This window comes from Amblyomma mixtum, chromosome 4 (genome assembly GCF_055824585.1).
Source record: "Amblyomma mixtum isolate Tamu chromosome 4, ASM5582458v1, whole genome shotgun sequence".
Classification (NCBI taxonomy): domain Eukaryota; kingdom Metazoa; phylum Arthropoda; class Arachnida; order Ixodida; family Ixodidae; genus Amblyomma; species Amblyomma mixtum.
In genome coordinates, this window is record NC_143015.1 from 5613308 (window position 1) to 5637706 (window position 24399).

At 46.1% G+C, this 24399-nt stretch overlaps 1 protein-coding gene and 1 non-coding gene across 2 annotated transcripts in view; both read right to left on the reverse strand.

Moving 5' to 3' along the window:
* Positions 1-24399, reverse strand: part of LOC149345543 (inactive CLIP domain-containing serine protease A3-like) — a 356905-nt gene that overhangs the window by 19120 nt on the left and 313386 nt on the right. The window contains exon 7 of the mRNA XM_089585243.1: positions 785-942. Coding sequence (XP_089441369.1) covers positions 785-942 — 158 coding nt within the window. The remainder of the gene's footprint in view (positions 1-784; positions 943-24399) is intronic.
* TRNAS-GCU (transfer RNA serine (anticodon GCU)) lies at positions 7294-7367 on the reverse strand. Its single transcript has one exon. It is a non-coding gene; the product is annotated as a tRNA-Ser (tRNA).

Consider the following 24399-nt stretch of genomic DNA (forward strand, 5'->3'; position numbering starts at 1 on the left):
CTGGAACTCATTAACCGAACCGAACCGAACCTCAGCCATGTTTCATATTGCATATTATGTATTTTTTTCCTGCTTTGTCTTGCACTGCTGTATTGTTGTATTACTACATTATTTTTGCTGTATTGTATTTCTGTTGCTATAATTTTGATTTTTGTGAACCTGCCCTTCCTGCTTGGACCAACCATGTTCTGCAGTACTTACATAAAAAAATAAAAATAAATAAATAAATAAAAACGTGGCTGAACTCCTGCCATTCACTAGGGCTTGGTGAGTGAATGGAGCTCCTTTATGGCAAGATTCGCACCAACTGCATTGTTTTGTAGGGCTTCGCAAGAATGTCACGGAAGACTTCGCCAGAGTGCATTCTGTATCCTTACAGGGTCTTATTGCAGGCATTTTCTCTGCTTCCACTTTTTATGTGATACGTAGTTCGGACTTTTATCCACATGTATTTTCCACGTTGTCAGGGTGGAACCAACGAAACACAGACGCAGGACAAGGAAAAAGGAGGAACACACACCACAGCGCTTGCCAGCGGTGTGGTGTGTGTTCCTCCTTTTCTCTTGTCCTGCGTTTGTGTTCCGCTGGTTCCACCCTGACAACATTATGAACCAAGTAGCCCAGCAATTTACGCTCCTGAACTAGTATTTTCTACGTGTTTTAATCCTGTACGAATTCTATTCAGCTCCCGTCCCCGCTATAATGCCTAGATGTTACCATAAGTAGAAAAAAATAATCTCGGGCCCACACAACGAAAGAGGGTCGCGTGCTCTCTGGCCCGCACCTGGCACGCAGCCGCTCCGCCCTCTTCTGCGACGCACATCGATCCTTCGTCGAGCTGGAACGACGGGCCCAGCCTGGTCTTCCTGAGCGCCTCCTGGCAGGACGCCCGGTCCACCACGCTCACGTTCGCCTTGGTCAGAGCAGACGACAGGGAGCCGCCTGCAGAAGGATATGCTCATACACGGTCGCGAACAAGGCAGACAAGAATGCAGCAAGAGCAAGGTCGGAACCGCTCACGAAAATGCCGACGATGTGAGTGGCGTTATCAGTTTTGTTACGGACGGGAAACTCGTGTAGCCACAAATATTCAATCGTTGGCGATCTAAAGGAGCCTCCGTCTCTGTCCGGCTGTAGTGTTTGGTATTGCGGCTTCAAAAGGTTTGGTTGTTCAATGGAAAAAGGAGCAACGCCTCCTTGGCACATTGATTGTTTCATTAAGAAGCACTGCTACTGTACACGCCTCCCGAGAATATGCCGTCTCGTTGAAGGTAAGGCTGATGCACCTCGCTTTGGGACCATAAGCCACCAAACTAGGAGCGCGACATCGAGAGCGATACACAACCTGCAATGCCGTCATACTGTGCGCCTAAAAACTGGCGCTATCGGCCCCTTAGCCGGCTGAAAAACAGCAAAACGCTGAGGCAGCGTATGAGTATCGAGATTTTGCAATATCGAACGAATATTACATCATTAGCCATTGTGGCTTTATCCGGTAGAAATTTTTCGTTGTGTCCGAATATCTCCTTTTTTAATGCCAACGTATACACCGCAAGAAGACAAATCGTTTGACATTAGTTCGAATGTCCTATGCCAATTAAATTGGCGGTAATGGACGTTTGAAGTTTCAAGAAGTCACGGTTTAGGGAACCAAACGCCGTCGGTGCGAATCCCTGTGATAAGCTAAGCTTTGATTCGACTAGTGATCTTATGCTCTGTAACGCGCTGAATCGTTTGATCGACCCTGAACATTCTAAGGTACCACCTACTGGTCCCACTTGAATGACCTTGTATTTCATTCTAATGCGGCCTTAAGTAATGCTAGCACTAAAGTCAACGCTCTAAAAAGCCAGACCCCATAGTGAACCATTAAAGACACTGCGTTTCGCGGACCGCAATACTTGCCTACCTTTCTCTATGTAACTCAGAACAAAATTAATTGGTCAATTACACTCTAAATTTTTATTACCATCATGAAGCACTGGCTTCTCATTCTGAGCATTTTGACTCCTTTGAATAAACCTTTTTACATGTTTTTTTCATTTTTAAACTTGTTTAAATAATCCATTACTAATTAAAGTTATTTCATTAGCTCGTGATCGCCTATCACACACCGGTCAATCATCAATCACTGGAACCAAAAATTAGCATGATACGATTTTTTTACGCAGCCCCCGATTAATTCCGACACGAGGTGCAAACTACTACTACTGCACCTACGGCTTTTCGATCGAACGAGCTGCTCACGCTATCGCGTAAAAAGCGCCTCGCATGCGGAAGGTGCGGGGTTCGATCCCCAAAGCCGCCGGGTGCCCATCGGTGATACAATAATTACAAGCTTTCCTTTGCTCTAGTTCCCGGCTTTCTCAGGGTGAAATGCTTGGGAAGTGGGTCTCTGACCCAACCATGTGTACAAGAAAAGAATCTTGTGCCATGGCGCTCTCTGGCCACAGATGCCCTTGCGCCATAAAAATTCACGACCAGCAGCAGCCATGCAGACAGGAAGAAAAAAGTATTCCTCTGGAAAACCGACACAGAAGGCGTGCAGACAGAATCAGCCGGCTGTGATGATCCTGTGGTTGAAGCAGCCTCCCTTTCCATTTCCCGCTTTGTTTCTTCTCTGCGTTATTCAACGTAGCGTAGTGCTTGCAACTGCGACAGTGAACACGCGGGCGTCGCCATCCGCGGGCCTACACAAGAAATGAGCATGTTCCAGCGAGCGGATGTTTAGGCATCGGCCAGTTTGGTCAGTGGAAAATCAACCACAGCCGAGAGGGATCTTATAAACGACTCCAATTGCGCATGAAACATACTTTTTCAAATGCTTCATGCCGCAAATTACAGATTTCGAATGCTTCTTGCCCCACAACTGGGAGAACTTAAAAAGTCTACAGGGCGCAGACACGACAATTCGCCATATCTTCCTTAATATCTTCTTACGATTTTGTAAAATCTTGTATCGGCATGGTAAGACTACAAAACTCTCTGGCTAGCAAGCTCATAGAGAAGGGAGTCTTTTTGTCACTTTTGTGCTTCAAAGTGTTGTTCCAACTGACCTGCAAGCATTGCCTCCTTGATCGTAAACAACTTTACAGCCAGCCCCGAGAACCCTGTATTACTGCTGAAAGTTCAGTTAAACAAGCAAAAGGAAATGGTTTGGTTTAAGGAAGTTTTGAAATTTTCGGCCACCCGGGGCTATTTAACCAGCAACTGACATCACACAATACACGGGCCTCTAGAATTTCGCTTCCATCAAAATTCGACCGCCGCGGCCGGTATCGAACCCGCGTCTTTTGCCCGCGGGTTCATAACCCGCGATTTCATAATAATAATCAGGTAAAGCCGCCACTCCTCGTGCAGGTTGTTCACGTCATATTTCCTGATCGTCCATTTTTTAAAACTATTTTGCACTTGTGGTAGTAAGATTGATCTCTCTGGCGCCGCAGCTCCGGCTTCGGTCAAGGGGGCCCTGAGTGCTTGGCTTTATTCAGGCCCGGCATATGCACAACGGGCCTTAGTGGAAGATGCGCTCTTCCTCACTACACTTCAAGAGATAAGGCGTTGCAAAACACACGAGACGAGGCAGAATGACGATACAGGCGCCTCGTGTGCTTTGTAGCGCTCTATTTCTTGAAGTGTAACGTGCAGACCCATCTAGCAATACGACCATTGAGCTCTTATTGCTGGTCTTAATTTCATATGGTGTCAGCCCTTGAAACATTGTTTCCATCAGCGACAACTCAATCTTTCTTATCGCTGTGGCTGATATTGTATATTGGCACGATTATATATGTTGCGTTGTTGCTCAATGTATTTATTTTTGTTTTTGTCATCCTGTCACCATTGTGATTCATACCCCTGTAAACACTTCCGTAATGTATTTTGTTTTGTTTGTTTAACCCACTCCCTTCTTCAATGCCTTTTCTAAAAAGACCCTGAGGGCATTGTAAATAAATTAATAAATAAATACACGGAGAACGCGCCGAGCCTTGGCGTAGAAGATGCCCACCTAAAGTCACTGATTGTAGGGTCCAGGACAGAAAGATGAGAGAATCGATGAAGGGATGATGACGGCCGAAAGAAGGGCAGTCGGACGAGGTACGCTGCTGGTCAAATTGGTTAGCCTTTATCATTCTTAGAAAGGCAGCGCTGGCGGACGACGGACAAGAAGTGGAAACAACTGCGCTGAATTAAAACCTTTGTGTTCGAAGACAGCAGAACCGCAACTTTTATATTGTGGCAGAAAGTTCACAAGCGGAAGAAGATAGAGATACGCATGCGCATGGTTCTAAATGGATGAAACGAGGCCTAACCATACGAAGAAGAACTTCTTGCTGGGCGAGTTGGTGCATAGCTCCTTCCTGCGTATGTTTGTTCGTGTGCGCAACGCCATCCCAAGAACCATATGAGTCGACACCTTTCTAATCGTCACTGACAGAAAAAGACAGGTCTATAAAAGAAAAATGGGTGCGGTCGCTGAAAAAGACAAAACATGATTCGTGATAAAATAAAACATTTAACGAACTTGGTTCAGTGCTTCTTTTTACATTCTGAGTTGTTAGCCCAAGCGGGCTTGGCCAATCTGCGCAATTCTTGAGCTCGTCAGGCTCGAAAAAAGGATCTTTTACATTCGCCTCTTCTCAGATCTTTTTTACGCGGAGGGTGGTGGTAGTGGTGCAAAGCATTAATTTGGTATTTTACAGAGAGGTGCTCGGGGAGAGGCCCCTAGTGGGTCTCGCCCCTTACAATACTAGGCGGAGTCCCTCATTCAGGGATCACGTTGGTCATGACCGCTGCGCAGGTCCGCCGAACCAGGGCCTGTTGGGGCAATAGTTCCTGGCAGCTGAGGAGGGCTGCCTCCCAGTCCTCTGGGGTAGGGGAAGGGGTGGTGAGGGGGAGAGAAGGATTTTCTCTGCATGCCCAAACCGTGTGGAAGGTGTCGGCAACCTCCGCACAGAATGAGCAGCGGCCGTCAAAAGATGGATTAAAATGCTCGAGAACCGCCGAGTGTGTTTGTAAAGAGCCTGCTTCCTTCGTTCGCCAGCTTTACTTAGTCTCTTCATAGGAACCGAGTAGCGCCGGCGTTCGGCGCGATAGTTCTCCGTAATGTCTTTAAAAGAAAAAAGAGGGCTGTGTCAGGATTTATGTCCTCCCAAGGGACGCCTGGTGCCCGGTGAGTGAGTGCGCGGGCTGCCTCATGGGCGGCTTCGTTACCAGGCATGCCTTGGTGGCCGGGCACCCACATGATAGAGCGGAGAATTGGATCGCTGTCGCGAGTACTGTGGAGAAGAATTTCAGGAGCGAGAGGAATGATCCATCCGAACTCAAAGTTTCGGCAGGCTCCGCGAGAGTCTGTGAAGATGAATTTGGGTCAGGATGGGAGGCTGCGAGGGCGATCGTCAACTCCTCCGCATGCGTTGAGTTGGGCGCTCTGAACGAGAAGCCGTCCACCTGTTTTCTTTCGTGTATGACTGCAGCCGTGAACCATTCTCCCCTGGTGTGATAAGGGCCTGCAATATCGACGTGGAAGACGTGTTTCTTTGAGCCATAGTGGCGGCGCAAGGCATCCACCCGAACCTGGCGCCGGCCATTATGGTCCTCCTTGTTCCTCTTAGTCGGAAGGGGCCGAACGTAGAGGGCGCGTCTACACAGTTCGTGCCCTCTAACCGGTTACATCGTGTGGTGGTCATATCTGATACGTAACCGGTCCAAGAGGCTGCGACCGGACGTGGTCTGGGCGAGACGCGTGTATTGGTTAACGAGATGCGCCTCGCGAAGTTCCAGATAGGTGTTCCCCACCCCCAACGCGAGGAGTCGCGAGTTGGAAGTGGAGATTGGATGGTCGAGGGCTCTCTTGAAAGTTTTGCCGAGTAGAACCTCCAAACAATCTTCGTCATGTTTCCGCAAGCGGAGGTAGGGAGTCGAGTACAGTACTCGACTAGTTACGAAGGCATGCGCGAGCCGCACCGAATCCTTATTTCGCAACCCTCCCCGCTTGTTGGCAACGCGGCGCACCATTCGGCCCACCTGGTCGCCGACTTTGCGGAGTTTGCAAACAGTTGTGTCTGCCTTACGATGTTCACTGATGAAGAGACCGAGTATTCGAAGCTCTTTCGCTTCACGGATGAGGCCGCTGGCGAGGGAAGGCTTAACGGTGATTTTGCATTTCGGAGAAGATCAAATATGCACAAATTCAGACTTGGGCGGGGAGCACTGGAGGCCGCAGTACGTGGCATAGGGGACTACGATGCTCGCCACTGCTTGCAGGCATTCCTTCATCTTTTCTTTGTTTCCCCTAGTGGACCAGATGGTGATGTCGTCGGCGTGCAGCGCATGCTGAACACCGTCGACACCTGCCGTGAGATGCATCATGGCAATGTTAACGAGAAGCGGGGACAGCACAGTGCCTTGTGATGTGCTGCGCGTTCTTATCTTAAACGGGCCGTAGTCTTTATTGAGTTTATTGAGTTTCTTTATTCCACCGGAGCCAAAATTTTACATCACAGAAACATACGAGAAACAATGCTGTACAGCAAACTATGATAAGGAAGGCCAGAAAAAAAGCCACGGTTTCGTGGCTTGAGAGGACCCACCTCCCACAGAACAAATATCTACATCGACAGCGGCGGCAGGGAAAAAGAGCGTCATCAACGGCAAAACATCACCAAACACAAATCACCAACGGGATATCATGTAGTGGCACAAAATAAATGAAAAAAAAATAAACTGGACATGTGATTAGAAAAATCATACACTAAAGAAACATCATTCGCAGTTCCCTGATGCGATCACAGCGACAAACTCTTTTTTTTTTTGTAATGTACGTAGTTTTTCTGCAGTGAGGTGCAGTTTATTTAGTGCTCGTGGAAGACTCAAACAAATCATAAGACGGCACGTGAATTATTAGAAGACTTTCACATCAGGAAAAGGGGGCATGACTGTGTGAGCGACACGTCGGTAAATCTTTTGCAAGCAGCTAGAACACAGATATCTTGAGCACGCATTGTGAAATTACGATGTGTTTCTTTACAGCGCATGTCTCGTTTTATGTATATATTTATTTATTTATTAGTACCTCACAGGCCTCGAAGAGCATTGGGTGAGGGGGGCAAATCGAAAGGTATATACAGATGGAAAAACCGTAATGGTCAAATGTTTAGGGGAATCCCCCAAGGTAGAGTAGATTTGTTATAAGGGAGTAATTACTCATTGGCATCCACCCGAGCGCAGCCATACGGCTGCAGAGGAAAGCTATACAGGTTTCTCAGAAACTTCGTAGTTAAAGAAAAATTCGTCCTGGTCCGGGGTTCGAACCCAGGACCACCGCTTCAGCGGAGCAGTCGCTCTACCAATTGAGCTAACCAGGACGGCAAGCTTATGGTAGGACGAGAGCGAATGACTGATCAATAACCCGAAGTGGGAACTGTGTTGGTCAAATGTTTAGGGGAATCCCCCAAGGTGGAGTAGATTTGTAATAAGGGAGTAATTACTCATTGGTATCCACCCGAGCGCAGCTATACGGCTACAAAGGAAAGCTATACAGCTTTCTCAGAAACTTCGTAGTTAAAGAAAAATTCGTCCTGGTCCGGGGTTCGAACCCAGGACCACCGCTTCACCGGAGCAGTCGCTCTACCAATTGAGCTAACCAGGACGCCAAGCTTATGGTAGGACGAGAGCGAATTGATCAATAACTCGAAGTGGGATCTGTGTTGGTCAAATGTTTAGGGGAATCCCCCAAGGTGGAGTAGATTTGTAATAAGGGAGTAATTACTCATTGGTATCCACCCGAGCGCAGCCATACGGCTACAAAGGAAAGCTATACAGATTTCTTAGAAACTTCGTAGTCAAAGAAAAATTCGTCCTGGTCCGGGGTTCGAAACCAGGACCACCGCTTCACCGGAGCAGTCGCTCTACCAATTGAGCTAACCAGGACGGCAAGCTTATGGTAGGACGAGAGCGAATTGATCAATAACTCGAAGTGGGAACTGTGTTGGTCAAATGTTTAGGGGAATCCCCCAAGGTGGAGTAGATCTGTAATAAGGGAGCAATTACTCATTGGCATCCACCCGAGCGCAGCCATACGGCTACAAAGGAAAGCTATACAGCTTTCTCAGAAACTTCGTAGTTAAAGGAAAATTCGTCCTGGTCCGGGGTTCGAACCCAGGACCACCGCTTCACCGCAGCAGTCGCTCTACCCATTGAGCTAACCAGGACGGCAAGCTTATGGTAGGACGAGAGCGAATTGATCAATAACTCGAAGTGGGAATTGTGTTGGTCAAATGTTTAGGGGAATCCCCCGAGGTGGAGTAGATTTGTAATAAGGCAGAAATTACTCATTGGCATCCACCCGAGCGCAACCATACGGCTACAAAGGAAAGCTATACAGCTTTCTCAGAAACTTCGTAGTTAAAGAAAAATGCGTCCTGGTCCGGGGTTCGAACCCAGGACCACCGCTTCACCGGAGCAGTCGCTCTACCAATTGAGCTAACCAGGAGGGCAAGCTTATGGTAGGACGAGAGCGAATTGATCAATAACTCGAAGGTAACCTAATAACCTGGCTTGATCATTTCTTAAAGGAGCGCATGCAATTCACTTCATGCAATGGTTACCGCTCACCCCTTACCGATGTATCATCAGGTGTCCCCCAGGGCGCTGGATTATCACCACTGCTATTCCTCATTTGCATCAACGATCTTTCAGTAAACACAAACGCCAAATTAAGACTGTTCGCGGACGACTGCGTCATATAGAGCCCCATTCGTGATCCCACCGATAGTCACCTACTACAAAAAGATATTGACATAATAGCCACATGGTGCGACCGATGGCTCATGCCTTTAAATCTAGATAAATGCCAACTGTTGTCGTTCTCTCGCAAACGCGCAGTTATTCATCATTCATACAATATTAACTCAGTCCCGATTGCCTCAACAACTTCATATAAGTATCTTGGATTACGTCTGACATCTTCACTATCTTGGGTGAACCACGTCCAAAGAATATGTTCTGATGCCTCCCGTGTCTTGGGTTATCTCCGACGTAACCTCAAGTCAGCATCTCACGAAGTAAGAAAACTTGCTTACCTAACATTTGTTCGTCCCAAACTTGAATTTGCATCATCCATCTGGCACCCCTCTCAAGCGTACCTTAGCACCGAACTTGAGGCCATCCAAAACCGCGCGGCCCGTTTTATCACCTCTGAATACTCAAAAGAAAGTAGCATCACTGCACTCAAACATTCTATCTCCCTCCCCTCACTTGAATCACGCCGAATCATCTCACGCCTTTTCCTACTACACAGCTTTTTCTACCATCCGATATCAAAACACCCCCTGCTGAAACCACCGATCCGAACTTTCAGTCGCCTCAGCCACAGCCACCCCATAGCCAGCATCAAGAGCCGTACTTTAGCAATGAGCAGTTCCTTTTTTCCTGACGCAATAAACCATTGGAATGCCCTGCCCAACGACATAGTATCATGCAACGATCGCAAATCATTTCGCGCGAAACTCACCAGTCATTTTCAGAACACGTGAACCGTTTGTTGGCCTTTACTTTTTTTCTGTATTTTCCCTGAGTTTTTCTTGTATTTTTCTGTACTTTCTTAGCTTCTCTTATTTTACAACCACTTGATACTCGTTATTTTTAGCGTTTGCAGTTGCAGTGTTTCTTTTATTGTCTGTTTTCATCATGAGTGCGTTCACACAAAACAACTTGTAACCCCCTCCTTATGTAATGCCCTCGGGCCTTTAAGGACGAAATAAGTGACATAAATGAAATGAAAGTTGGAACTGTGTTGGTCAAATGTTTAGGGGAATCCCCCAAGGTGGAGTAGATTTGTAATAAGGGAGTAATTACTCATTGGCATCCACCCAAGCGCAGCCATACGGCTGCAAAGGAAAGCTATACAGCTTTCTCAGAAACTTCGTAGTTAAAGAATTCAATTCGCTCTCGTCCTACCATAAGCTTGCCGTCCTGGTTAGCTCAATTGGTAGAGCGACTGCTGCGGTGAAGCGGTGGTCCTGGGTTCAAACCCCGGACCAGGACGAATTTTTCTTTAACTACGAAGTTTCTGAGAAAGCTGTATAGCTTTCCTTTGTAGCCGTATGGCTGCGCTCGGGTGGATGCCAATGAGTAATTACTCCCTTATTAAAAAACCGTAATATCGGTACAAGAACGCGGTACAAGTCAAATACAATAAAGGAACACGAAATTTATACTAAACGGAGTTAAAATAACATCAGACACGAAAATAGAGAAAAAAAAGCGGAACATGAGAAAAAAAAAGCAACCAGGGGCAACAGAAGTGGTAAATGGGAAAACAACGTTAAGAACAAATGAAACTGTCGTACATTTCGAACATCACTATGGCAATAAATGTATACATAGATGTTTTTTAAACTCACCAGGATCAATGACAGAGATAATGTTGTCAGGAAGATCATTCCAGAGTTTTTTTGCTCAAGGTAATGCAGAGGAATTAAACGACAGGGTCTTCCCATATATCTGGTTGAAGTTGAGTTGATTGTGGAAGCGTTGTGAAGAGCGGAAAGGTGATTGCAGAGGTAACAACGAAGGACGGGTGTGAACATATTGATGGAACAAACACAGAAGTGAAATGGAGCGACGAATTTCAAGTATCTGTATGTCATTAAGGTTTTTAAGCTGGGATACACTTGCGAGGGCACTATAATTGTTTAAATGTACCGGACAGCTCTGCTTTTAATGGACTCGAGCATGTCTGTGAGATATTTTTGATGAGGAGACCATATAGGTGAGATAAATTCCAGCTGTGGGCGAACAAATGTAAAAAAAAAAATTCTGGGGGCACTTTGTCTACAGTGCGTAGAGGCGAAAGCGTTTTCCGCACCAATTTGACTGCCTCTGTGGCACTGGTGGCGTCCCATATAATTGATTGGTTGGTTGGTTGGTTGGTTTATGGGGTTTAACGTCCCAAAGCGACTAAGGCTATGAGAGACGCCGTAGTGGAGGGCTCCGGAAATTTCGGCCACATGGGGTTCTTTAACGTGCACTGACATCGCACAGTACACGGGCCTCTAGAATTTCTCCTCCAAAGAAATTCGACCGCCGCGGCCGCGATCTAACCCGCGTCTTTCGGGTGAGCAGCCGAGCACCATAACCGCTGAGCCACCGCGGCGGCCCATATAATTGAATACCAATTGCTAAGTCATGACATATCACTAATTAATGGGTAATTACTAATTAATGCCTATACTAATTTACTGCTAATTAATGACGCTTAAGCTTCGCCTATAGGATTGGAACGCGACAGCGTGTTGTAGCGCTGCCAGGGAGTCCACGGAACGTCACCACCCGTTCGGTGCGATGCGTTGCCCTTTGAACGCAACGCTTTTTGAGGAAAGGAAATGGCGCAGTAATTCTCTGTCATCTCTGTGGACACCTGAACCGCATCGCAGAGGAAGGGAGGAAGTAAGAGTGAAAGAATACAAAGAGGGCCCCTAATGAAGAAAATGAAAGTTGTATTTGAGGAAAGGAAATTACGCAGTAACTGTCTCACATATTTTTTTTTATTTGAAAATACTGCAGCCCCATTCTAGGGGCTATAGCAGGAGTGGGCACAAAAATGTGGAACAATTCCATGCATACAAGAGTACATTACAAGGATTACAAATATAAACACAAGAAAACAACATACAATGCTACGACTCAATTGCCGAGACAAAATCACAGATTGATAGTGCACGAATGTTGCCATCCAAAGAATTCCAACACTCCACAGTGGCAAGGTGTGTTGCTGGGCGAGTTGGTTGGGGAACATCTTGAGAACAAACAAAAAAAAAACTCCACAGTGCGCGGAAAAAAACTGTATTTGAAAACGTTAGTGCGGGCAAACAAAGGTTGGATATTAAGATCGTGATGGCTCCTGGTTGCAGATGGTTTTGAAAACGAGATATGCTTACCCTCTGAAAGGCAATTAGCAGAATGGACTATGGAGTGAAGAAGTTTTAAGGACTCAGTTTTTCGGCGGAATGCAAGCTTAAGTTTAGGGAAGACATCGCAGATGAGGGTGAAAAATGAAAGTCGTAGCGGCGAAAAATAAATCTTACAGCTTTACGTTGCACAGATTCTATTTGATCGATTTCACATTGCTTGTATGGATTCCAGACATTAGAAGCGTATTCAAGAATAGGGCGAATTAGAGTTTTGTACATGAGCAATTTTGCTTCTTTAGGAGCATCCCGTACTGTGCGCCGCAAGTAACCTATCTTTTTAAGAGCTTTAGCTGTGATGTAATCGATGTGTTTTTTTGACCATTGCATATTGTGAGAAAAAACGACGCCAAGATATTTATATTCATGAACCCTTTGCAGTGATGCATAGTCGTAATTAGAAGGTGATAGGCGGTTGGTGAAAGACATGACAATCTCGGTGGACACCGGGCAAAATTCAGGGGGGCACTTTTTTTACCTAAAGTGTGGTCGCTGATGTGTGGTTAAGATGTTAAGCTTCGCATCTAAGAGTGGAACGCGACCTGCAGCGTCTTGCAACGCTGCCAGGGAGTCCAGAGAACGCCATTGCCCATTCGGTTCTACGCCTCGCTCGTCGGAAAATTCGTTTTTGAGGAAAGGAAATGTATCTGTCTCTCATATCTCGGTGGACACCTAAACCTCGCCGGAAGGGAAGGGAGGAGGATGGGAGTCAACGAAGACGCCGTGTTCACTAGACGCTCCTTTGCTCATTCCAAACCATCGAGCTGGCATTAGTATGCTCTTCCCTCCGCCCATGTACCGCTCTCTGTATGTTGGTTTACCGGGGCATGACGTACTCAAAAGAGTACGTAAGATGCCAGTCTCGCCGTGTACAAAGACCTTTTTCTTTAAGTTACAAACCGGTACGTTGCCCGTTAGAACACGGTTAGATAAAAAGGGCATTTTTGTGTCTACCGTTAATTGCCGCCTTTGTGATGAACCAGAAACAATTGAGCATTGTTTCATCAGTTGCAAAGATGCAGTACTCTTCTGGGATATCCTGCAACGCACATTTAAAGAAAGAATTCATCTGACTTCACATTCTGTTCGCTATCTCACTGCGCTGCCATTTGTTGATGAACCCCTGGACATGTTCTTTCTGATTGGACTGCACAGCCTCTGGAAAACCCGCATGATTGACAGACACTGTGAACACTGTTGTGTCTACAAAGGATCACTTCAGTCGAATGGTTGTTCATTTAAGAGACGTGTATGCCCAGACTGAGTACGAACCGGAGTGGCACTCACTATTAGTGATGTGCTCTGCATTGCCCCTTTTCTAGTGTATGCCTTTTGAATATGTATTGATTACCACTGTTTTCATAATGGCTTGTATATAGTTCATGTACATAGAACATAACATCACTGTAATAAATACCATGTTGAAGAAAAAAAAAGCTGGCATGGCGGAGTGGATAGCGTGCTCGTCTCGCACGCCGAAGACCGGGGTTCGATCCCAAGCTCGACCAATTTCCTACTCAGTTTTATTTATTTATATGGCCTGACTAGAAAAGTTAATTAGATAATTGGGTAATTCAGCAATTAACTAAGCTCAGTACCACTTACTTGGAGCATCACTGTACGATCCCTTCAATTGGTTTCATGGTTACTAGCCAAAGTACAATTGGCCCCGTTTGAAATTCGCGCACTGTGACGTCACGAACGCTTCGACCAACTGAAAAGCGTGACATTTCTGTCGACAACTGCTGCTTACAACTATGAGACATTAAAGGCTTTCGCCTTAATATGCAAGTTTTCGAACGGAGCTAGGTGAGTTCCGAAGGTTCCGGCGTATGAAACCTAATGTCCTGGATGCCTTCTTGCAGACTGCAGAAATATGAGAAGACCATGAAAGATTTGGTGTGAACTGAATTCCAAGGTATTTGTACGACGTAACCCTTGATAGAGAGGTAATATTTATAGAGTATATGAAGTTAGAAATAACATGCTTGTGGCTAAAAGTCATTGATTTACATTTATTAGGGTTAAGAATCATGTGCCAGTTTTTACACCAATCAACAGTAGTGTCAAGATCATTTTGAAGGGTCAGGTGGTCAGTCTCAGGAGCGATCTTACGGTAAACAACACAGTCGTCTGGAAAAAGGCGTAAGCGGGATGAAATGTTAGTGGGAAGGCCGTTAATGTAGATTAGAAAAAGTAAGGGTCCAAGTACGCTTCCCTGTGGTACGCCTGAGGTTACGTCACCTAGGGATGAGGAAGAGCCGTTTCGCTCTCTTACCTGCAAATAAACCAGATGAAGTTAGCGCCTGTCCCGTGTGTTTCCTCCTCTTGTGTATGTGTTCTTGTGCGCTTGAATTTCATTTCAATATAAGATATGCACCATCTAGCCCAAATAGAAGTTTTGTTTAAAAAAAAATCATCTGCATGCCGTAATTTGTGCGAGGTGTCGGTATGGCGAAAAAAATACAAAAGACGAGAAGCTTTGGCAGTTATCATGTCAACGTGGGCTGTCCAGTCGAGGGATGCTGTGAGTATAACACCAAGATATTTGACCTTATCAGTATTTTGGATAGTGTCATGATTTAAAAGGTACGATCCAAGAATTTTCTTTTTTTGTTTGTAAATTGCACATGGAAACATTTAGATACATTCAATGCCATGCCCCACTTCAAGCACCACTCGCAAACTCTGTCAAGGGCAGCCTGTAATACGCAAAGATCATCAAGGCACGTGACAGGGGAATACAAAACGCAATCGTCAGCATACAGTCTGACAGTGGATCTGGGGCCGACAGTTCAAGTCATCTTTATTTCAACATCGCAGAGATGTTAGGGGCGCAGCCAAAAAGCCTACTAAAGGCTTGACGAGGGGCTGCGCCCCGTACAAAAACTTGGTAACTTCGGCGTAAAAGTTGGCTATACAATGAAATATATTTTTAACAGAAACAGGGCGAAATGGCACTTTCATAGAATGTATAACTTCATATGGCACTTTCATAGAATGTATGTCAGCCCTGATCGAAAGCCACGCTGCGCTGATGTGAAATAACTGTTGTCTTAACAATTTTCTCCCCCTTGAGCTTGGCGCATGATAGCCTTAGCCGCTCATGTGCCATTAAACTCAACACAACACAAGACGCTTTAATTTTATCCCATACGTGTATATTCAGTTTTGTATATTTGTCTCATCTGTGGCAAGCTGCTAGATGTTTTACTAGATGTATTTAATTAGGAGGTCCCATTACACTCTCTGACTTCGGGACCTCCTTCTGCATAATATGCTGTATTCTCAAAATGTATCAACAAATAGACTGCTTCTGATGGTACATGTTGACAAACAGCGTTACATACAGGATGACTTAACGCGAAAAACCCGTCATTAGCATAGCAAATGGGTGACAGAGGTGACACTTTCGAAGAAGTGCTTCAGGCATGCATTCTTTCTATCTGCAACAAGAGACTGGAACGGACTCCCAGAAAATGTCGTTATGGCCCCAAATCGCAAAACATTTCGGTCCCGCCCTGAAGAAATGTACTATATTACAAGCTTAAAGCTTATTACAAGCTTAAGCTTACGTACCTTAAAGCGCGACTGAAGTGTCCACTGTCCCAGGAGGCAGTTATGCGCCTTTCCTTAGTGGTGCTGGTGAGACTTTATTTACAGTGTATGAAAGCTTTTATTCATTTGAAGGCTTAAAAAGAAACGAAGATTATGTAGCGCATTGCGGGCGGCCTTTATGCTGCCAGTTGTGGCGTCCAGGCAGTTTCTAGTCGCGGCGTCCTCAGCCCAGGTCACTAGCCGAAGTTGGAGATTCGGCTCGTTGCATGGACAAAACAGCCTATCGCTGCTGTGGACTGTTTAGGTGCCAAGAGGCAGGGGGCAAGTGGGCGGGGCAGGAGAGTAGGATATGAGCGTAGTCGCCTCTTTGGCTGTCACATAAGCGGAAGGCCGGCGAGTACGCTCCGGGGTGGAGGAGGGTCCCATACAGCGCTAGCATATTGGAATCTTGGCCTGACGAACGTTTTATAAGCTAGTGATTTAAGAGTACTGGGTGCTAATGCAACGTTGCGCCGAAGGCACCCAAGGACGCTATTTGCAGAGTTGTGTGATGTGGCACGTGGCAGTTGGATCGCTTAAAATATGGACCTCTAAGTACTTATAATTACGGACGGAAAAAAATTAGAGAATATATATAGGCAGGCGAAAATTAGGACGGCGGTGAAAGAAAATCAATCAAGTCTTGTCAACATTAAGAGACACGAACCACACAGGCATATTTTAGCGCCAAAGACGGGACGACAGAAAGACAGGACGAACACGGGCGCTACAAACACGGGCGGGACAAACACGGGGTGAAGTCTGAACAAGCTCAACATTTAACCCTTTCGAGCCACTTGTTGCACCAATGTTGGACTTGTGAATTTTGGAGGGTGATGCTGTCTGATGCATTTGTTACAGGGCGATATATGACACACTCGTCGGCGAACAGCCGGAGGCTAGAAGAAGTGTTAAGTGGTAGATAATTAATGTATATCAGAAAAAGAAGGGGACCTTGTACAGAGCCCTGGGGGACGCCAGATATCACAGGTAGAAGGGATGACGAGTGACAGTTAGCATAGATGAACTGATGACGGCCCGTTAAGAAGGCGCGGATCTAATGAACTATCAAGGGGTGCAGATTTATGTGAGATAGTTTTTGAAATAAACGGCCATGAGGAACTCTATTGAACGCTCTTTCGAAATCTAGGAACAGAACTTGATTCTCTTGGAGCGGGAGGCGTTGCGCCTTTGTTTGGGCCTTCCAAAATTTGTGGCGAATTCCGTTTTGTACCTGGAAGCGCGTATTCCATCATTGACTTCTAGATTTCGGCTCTTAACGGTGAAAACGTTCGCAAGAATGTGCGATTCTTCGCTTCATGCCTCCAATTTGATCTTCCTTCGTCAGCCTCGGCCATTTTTCAACGAATCCTGGTCTCGTTTTCGTACCCCTCAGATATGTTTTGTGCAGTCCCTCCTTGTCCCCTTAAACGTCTGCATTTCGGACATCCGTCCGGTATGCGCCAGTTCTTCATCTATTCAGATTGTCTTCGATGACATCTTTCCAAAACATGCAAAGTTAATGCCTTTCCATTTGCTCAGCGGTTTATTGCAGGATTACCTGCTGTGCTTTAAATCTCATGTGCTCATAGCGACAGACGCCTCACAGCGTGAAGAAAAGGCCGGTGTTGGCATTTTCTCGATCTCCCTTGACTGGTCATTCTCACTCCGCCTTCCCGATTACACCCCTATTTATTTGGCCGAATTTCTAGCAGTGGTCTTAGCGTTGCGCAAATTAAACAGCTCCTTGTCATCTGTCATAATTATGACAGATTCATTATCGTTGTGTTCCTCTCTCACCGCGTCTATAACATCTCAGGCTCTTCGGTTACTCAAATGCTTGGTTCCACCCCACGTGTGTTCATTACGGTTGGTCTGGGTGCCTGGGCACAGAGGAATCCATTTGAATGAGGTTGCCGATACCCTGGCGAAGGCATCTCTTCAAGGCCCAGTCGTATCTGTGCTTCCACCCAGCGCATATATTACGGCGGCCAGGTTTCGCAGGTATCTGCTCTTGAAAGAATTCGCAGCATCAGCTCTGACCTCCTCTCCCGAATTCCGGCATCTCCTTTACCCGTGGTGCAGTAAAGGATGGCGATCACGCAAGCTTGAGGCTTCCTTCACGCGTCTACGTTGTCGCGTGCCTCACTTAAACTTCCAGCTTTATAGATCTGGTCTGGCGGTCTCCCCATTGTGCCCGTTCTGCGGAGAATCCGAAACGATAGATCATTTCTTGTTGACCTGCCGCCGTTTCTCCTCTTTACGGAGCCGCCTGCTGGAGCTTCCGTTACGACAGCTTGGTCTAAGTCTGTCTGCCGGGGTTGCTCTGTCTCTTGGGGCTTCCTCCCTTGGGCACAGCAACTGGAATGTGCTCTCCGCCATGCAAAACTTCCTTACAGACACTAAACGGCTGCCGTCTTAAACTCTGCTCTTTCTCATGATAAATATTCCTCTGGAACGAAAGCTTTCTGAAACGTGGAATATTTAGCCCCGTTCTCTATTTCAGTCACCGATCTCACAGCATTTGTTTAGCCTATTTCAATTACACATCTGAGATCCTTTCATTTATTTCCTAATTGCTAATATTATCATAATTATTTTATTTTTCATAACCTTTATTTTCTTGTTTAACATTTTGTGCACCTATCTGTTGCCGCCTGTGTCTTGGCCAATCCCCCGCAGTGGGTACGCGCCATGCATTATCTAGAGGACAACAAAAACAACAATGCAATTAGCATTAGTTTTACAGCGCACAAAACACAACGCGACTCTTGGAACGCGCGACACGTGTCCAGCTGTGGCCGAGCGCCGAACGCCACGGAGGAGCCGCGTGGGCCGACCGACCACTTGCGGGGCTAAAGGCCCTCAATTTTAGAGGGACGTTATGCGGGGATGCATTGCAGCCTTCTCTCCTCTTTCAATGATTCCGTACACAAGCCGATAGACGGGTTTTTGTTCGCAGCACTCTCTTAATGCTAACGCATTAAAGAAAAGCAGGCTGAACTAGCTTCTTCAGTGGAGCTGGGTACTCCGGCAGCGACTAGGAAATAGAAACACTCGTTAATTAGTGCCCCGAGAGGGTATTATTAAAAGCTATTAAAATTAATTTGATTACACGATGAACGTTTACTACTGCCTTCGTGGGGCACATTCGAATAGCAGAATTTAAGCCCTGGTTCAGTGGTTAGCGTGCTCGGCGCTGAGCCGAGTGCTCGGGTTCAAACATACCACAGGGCGGCCGCGTTTTGATGGAGGCGAAATGCAATAAAGTCGCCCGTGTGCTGTGCGATTTGAGAGCACGTTGAAGATCCTCAGGTGGTCGAAATTATTCCTGAGCCCTTCACAACGGCGCCTCTTTCTCTCCTTTCATTATTACCTTCCTCCCTCCTCTCAAGACACGGTTGAGGTGTCTACCTAGAAGTGAGGCAGTTACTGCGCCTTTTATTTCCTGAAAAATTAAAATTTTTCACCTGGCTGTACGAAACCAACTCGAAGAAAAAAGAACGAACAAAATAAATTGCCCCGGCCGCGGCGGTCGCATTTTGCCTCCAGCGAAATGCTAAAGGCCTGTGAACTATGCAATATCAGTGAATACTTTAAAGAACCCGAGGTGGTCGAAATTATCCAGAGCCTTCCACCACGGCGCCCTGCATAGCCGAACTTGATTTGGGATGTTAAACAACAGAAACCTAAACATAAACCCATGAACGAGTGTTTCGCTTTCCTAGTGGCCCCCGGAGCATGAAGTGAAACTGTGGGACTTCCACGAAGCTTGCACAGCCTGTCTTGTTCTTCAACGGGGAAAAGCTAAAGAAGAAAACAAGTGTTGTAGAAAACAATTCTGACGACCAAATGTCATATCTTCGCGAAACTTTAACAATCCACCGGTGTAGCTGAGAGAGGCATTCTACTGCGCGCGTTTATTTACTCAACAGTCTGTGTATGATGATTGCACAAGTAGACGCCGCTTCAAACGCGGCTGCGCATTCTGGTTTCGTTTTGCCTACCCTGCTGTGTCACTAAAGCGTTGCATTCCTTTACATTTGTAAGCCTTGCAAAGGGCGCAATGCAAGTATTTTTCAAATCGAGCACCGCGCTGCATTTTAGCGGATATACTTATGGTTTTAAAAATTACTCGATTTTTAGCGTATTATGAAAGCAGCTCCAGCTGAATGCTTGGCGCCGAGGCGGGAGTCAAGCCTCGCCGCTCTGTAAAAGCCGATGTTATGGGGAGGCCAGGATTCTCAAACAACCCTTAGCGAAAAAGAGGATGTGCTAAAAATGCATTTCAAACGTATTGTATTAATTTCATATTTATTTCGCACATTTTTGTCCCTATGCTTAAACTGCAATACGAATGCTTTCTAAGTATACTAGGAATAAAGTTTTGAACGTTCTTAAAAATACGTGAAAAGTACATTTTTGCCCGCTTAGCATATTTATTATGCATTAAAAATATAATAAAAATATACTAAAATCATACATTTAATACATTAAAAGTATGTTTACTCGGGCTTAAAAAAGGTCTACTGGGCGGCTCCATGGAATGACACGGGTTAATGCTTCAACGGCAGAACAAATTGTACACGGGTATTTATCATCAATGAACAGGAGTCAGATTATAAGTCACGTTGTTGAATGGGAACGGCAGATACCTACACACAGCAAACAACAAATCCTACGACAAGCGCTACACTTGGCTTGGCCTATATATACTCACCGAGTGCAACGCCCTATTTTGTCCGGTGAGGCCTTTTTTTGCGCAGACTGTGGGCTGCCAAATTATCGCAGAAGTACCCTACTGGTCGCGTTCGAATCTGAGGTTAATTGAGAACGGAATTGCTAGTTGAAACTTGCGTCAGGCACAGGTCAGGAGTCGAACTGTCAACCAACAGATACATGGGCGTGTAAGGGAGCCGGTCTGCCCTGCCAGACGGGGTCCTTTCCGCTGGCTTCGGGCCCAGAAGTACCCAAGGCGCTTTTGCTGGTATAATGCTATCACGTTCTCACACGGAAATGTTCGAATGACATTGAGTGGAATGACATTCGAGAATAGGAATGACATTCGGACTCGACGTACTGCCGCGGTGCTGCACGACACTTTCCCAACGCATTCGAAAGCCTCAGCTCGTTTTCAGTGTATAGCGACGACGACGACGGCGGTCACACTAGTCCGACAACGACAGTATATATCACGCTGAACAACAGCATGTAATTATAGTGAAGTATGTAGTTTACTATAATATGATTCTAGAGGGACACGTTTTTCAGGCCAACGACACCGACGAATCCGGTCAGCGGACGGTCAGCCTTGCCGGCGGCTGAGCGAGAGCACGGTGATGAGGCGGCGGTGTGTATATGCTCGCGCTTCTAAATGAGCGAAACGAACGGCTATATTTCACATGTGCACACCTGAACACTCACCAGCGATAAGCGCTTGCCAAATCAATTTCAGTCGACGACGGCTCTGTTCCCTTCCGCGACGACTAGGCCCAGCGAGTTCGCAGGGTTGGATCCGTGATTGCGGCGGTTGTGAAGAGCGAATCACAAGCTTTAGCGAATGCAAATGGTCACCAGGTGTAGTTTTGGCAACAGTCACCTGAAATCGAATATTGCTTACATCGCAGGGCATGCGTACGATGAACGGGAATCGCCGGTGTGACCCAGACTGCCGAGCCGTGCTTTACGGCCAGCAGCAGTCGTCGCCGTCGCTAGCTTCTGGATAACAAGTTAGGCCGTTTCAGTTAAAGCGAACAGTCGCCAGACATACTTCTGGATAAAGTAGTTTAAAAAAAGTACTGGTCACGTCGGAGAAAGCCGGGACAAGAAGCGAGAAGCGCCAGTCCTGCGCGATGCCAACAACCCGGCTGCCAAGTGTTTCTCAGGCGTGCGATCGCATTATCGCTTCTCACACATTGTCCACTGCGTAAACAAGCACGAGTACAACCAGTATAAAAGAAAACAGATTGTTTAATAGAACGAAAGCGCAGATTGCGTTTTATGTTATGTAAACAAGCGATGTAAACAACAGTATGAGTGCAGTCGTCCTCATCGGCGCACTCCCGGGGAAATTTCTTGCTGACGCGGTTAGTATCCATTGGCGTAATATTATCTTCAAGCACTCCCTTAGACAGAACACGTGTAGCATGGTTAGATGACATTCGGTTGGAAGGCATTAATATTGGATACTGAGTCAATAATTTTAGCAATGCCATTAGGTTCAAATGATATGCTTCCTATGGCCGGATGGTCAAAAATGGGAAGTCAGGAAAGTTATCGGCAGGTTCATTAGTGAAGAGAGATGAAAAAGAAGAGTTGAGCAAACTCGTGACATCAGATTAAATGACTGCATTTCCGGCACTACCAGACAGCGAAATGATATGAGATTCACGTACGCTGTCGAATGCTTTGGCAAGGTCCAGCGCCAGGATAGCTGGAGTGCATTTGTGGTGGGAGGGGTGTGAGAACATTCTCGGAAATCTGGAGCGTGTGGACAAGCGGGTGGACAATTGGGGACGAAAGTTGAGCATGGGCTCCGGATACATACATGTCGTGGCCATCGAGATAAGTCTGCCGGAGGGCCAGGATGACGTGCTCGGACAGCTTACTGAGACAGGAGATGAGAAAGACGGGGCGGAGGTGTTCTTGGGCAATAGGTTTGCCGGGTTTGGGGATTCACTCCTCCGCACTATCCGATATTGACTTCCTTGCGGCCCTCGGGAACCGCTTCCACTGCACCGACCCCCTACTCCTCTTCCCGCCTACTCCGGCTCCCCCAACACCGATCATGGTGCGGACATCTCCCTGGGCGAGGTTCTTGCGGCGCTACTCAAGCTCCGCACCACCTCGGCCCCGGGGGCTGACCGCGTCGCTAACAAAGAGCTCTGAAACCTGGATGCCCCCTCCCTCGAAGTCGTTACTAACCTTATCAATACACAGCTGGCAAGCTGGCACTCTTCTCTCCTCATAGACCCATACACGTGTCTCTTTCGTAGCAGCCGCTCTTCACTGGTTTCGTAGCTTAAAGCGCGACTAAGGTGTCCACTCTCCCAGGGGGGGCCAGTTATTTTTTCTTTCTTTTTTTCTTTCTTTCTTTCTTTTTTATTTGAGACAATTTGGTACAAATTGGCTCAGGAGGCAACAGCAAAAGGCCCTGATGGGGCCTGACTTTCCTTTGCTTTATCTGAAGGTCAAATGAAGGTGAAAACCGCAAGCGCCGCGAAGAAAGCCCTCACCAGGCCTTGCTCCTTGCACTAGTTGCGAAAGGACCTAAAGGCTAAATAGTATGCATATATTACCATGACAATAACGGCGCTTGCCAGGCTCCTGCTTCGGAATAACTCGATCTGAGTACTTGGCAAATATTGGACTAATGGTTTGGTGGGGGCGCATTCTTTTTGAAGAGCGATAGGTTGATTTTAACAAAGACTTGCCCCGAATACTACACACTAATCCTCGAAAATTCTGGGACACCATCAACCCAAAACACAAAGGCGATATCAGTGTCACAAATGAAGCAGGAGACGTGCTTAGTCATGCAGAGTGTGCTCACATGTTCAATGTTGCATTTCAATCAGTGTTCACTAATGAATATGATGCCCCCTTTTCTGTGCCAAACACTTTTATTTATAATGTTATGTCACCTGTTGAATTTAACGCATCGGGAATTCTGTCACTAATCGATAAAATGAAACTTTCATCTTCGGCCGGTTTCGATAATGTCAACGCCAAATTTCTTAAGAATACGAAACTCACCAGTGCCAGTTACTTATGTTTGCTATTCCAGCAGTCACTCTCTTCTGGCCAACTTCCTCGTGACTGGAAAAATGGGAAGGTCATTCCAGTCTTCAAATCCGGTAACACAAATTCTCCATTAAATTATCGCCCCATTTCTTTAACAAGCGTGCCTTGCAAGCTAATGGAACACGTCATATTCTCCCATGTCATTGCCTTCTTGGATTCGAACAATTTTTTTCATCCTGCGCAGCACGGGTTCCGGAAAGGCTTTTCTTGCGACACTCAACTAGCCCTTTTTATTCATGACTTGCATGCCAACCTAGATCTTAACCTGCAAACTGACGCTATATTTCTTGATTTTAAAAAAGCCTTCGATAAAGTTCCCCACAAACGCCTGTTGTACAAGTTATCTAACCTTAATATCGATCCTAATGTTGTTGCATGGATTAAAGAATTCCTAACTAACCGCACTCAGTCCGTCTTTGTAAATGAACACACTTCCAGCTTCCTTCCTGTAACATCTGGCGTCCCTCAAGGTTCCGTACTAGGTCCCCTTTTGTTTTTAATATACATAAATGATTTGCCCTCGCATGTGTCTTGTAAAATTCGCATGTTTGCTGACGATTGTGTTATTTATGAAGCAGTTAATAACAATTCTGATCAATTATCTCTCCAAAACAACCTTAACAATATTCGGGATTGGTGTAAAATTTGGCTAATGGAGCTTAACCCTCACAAATGCAACGTACTCTCTTTTCATCGCCGCCGTAACCCACTCGTGCCCTTCTATCACATAGACTCCGTTCCCGTGCTGCCAGTAGAATCATACAAATATTTAGGCGTAACCTTGTGCGCTGACCTCTCCTGGAAAACGCATATAACTAACATCATTTCTTCAGCTAACAAATCCCTTGGTTTTCTAAAACGTCATCTACACGATGCGCCAATGCATGTTAGGTTATTAGCTTACGAAACACTTGTGAAATCGAAATTAGAATACGCGTCACCCATTTGGCATCCCCATCAAGCTTATCTAACCAACGCATTAGAAATTTTGCAAAACCGCGCAGTCAGATTTATTCATTCTTCATAT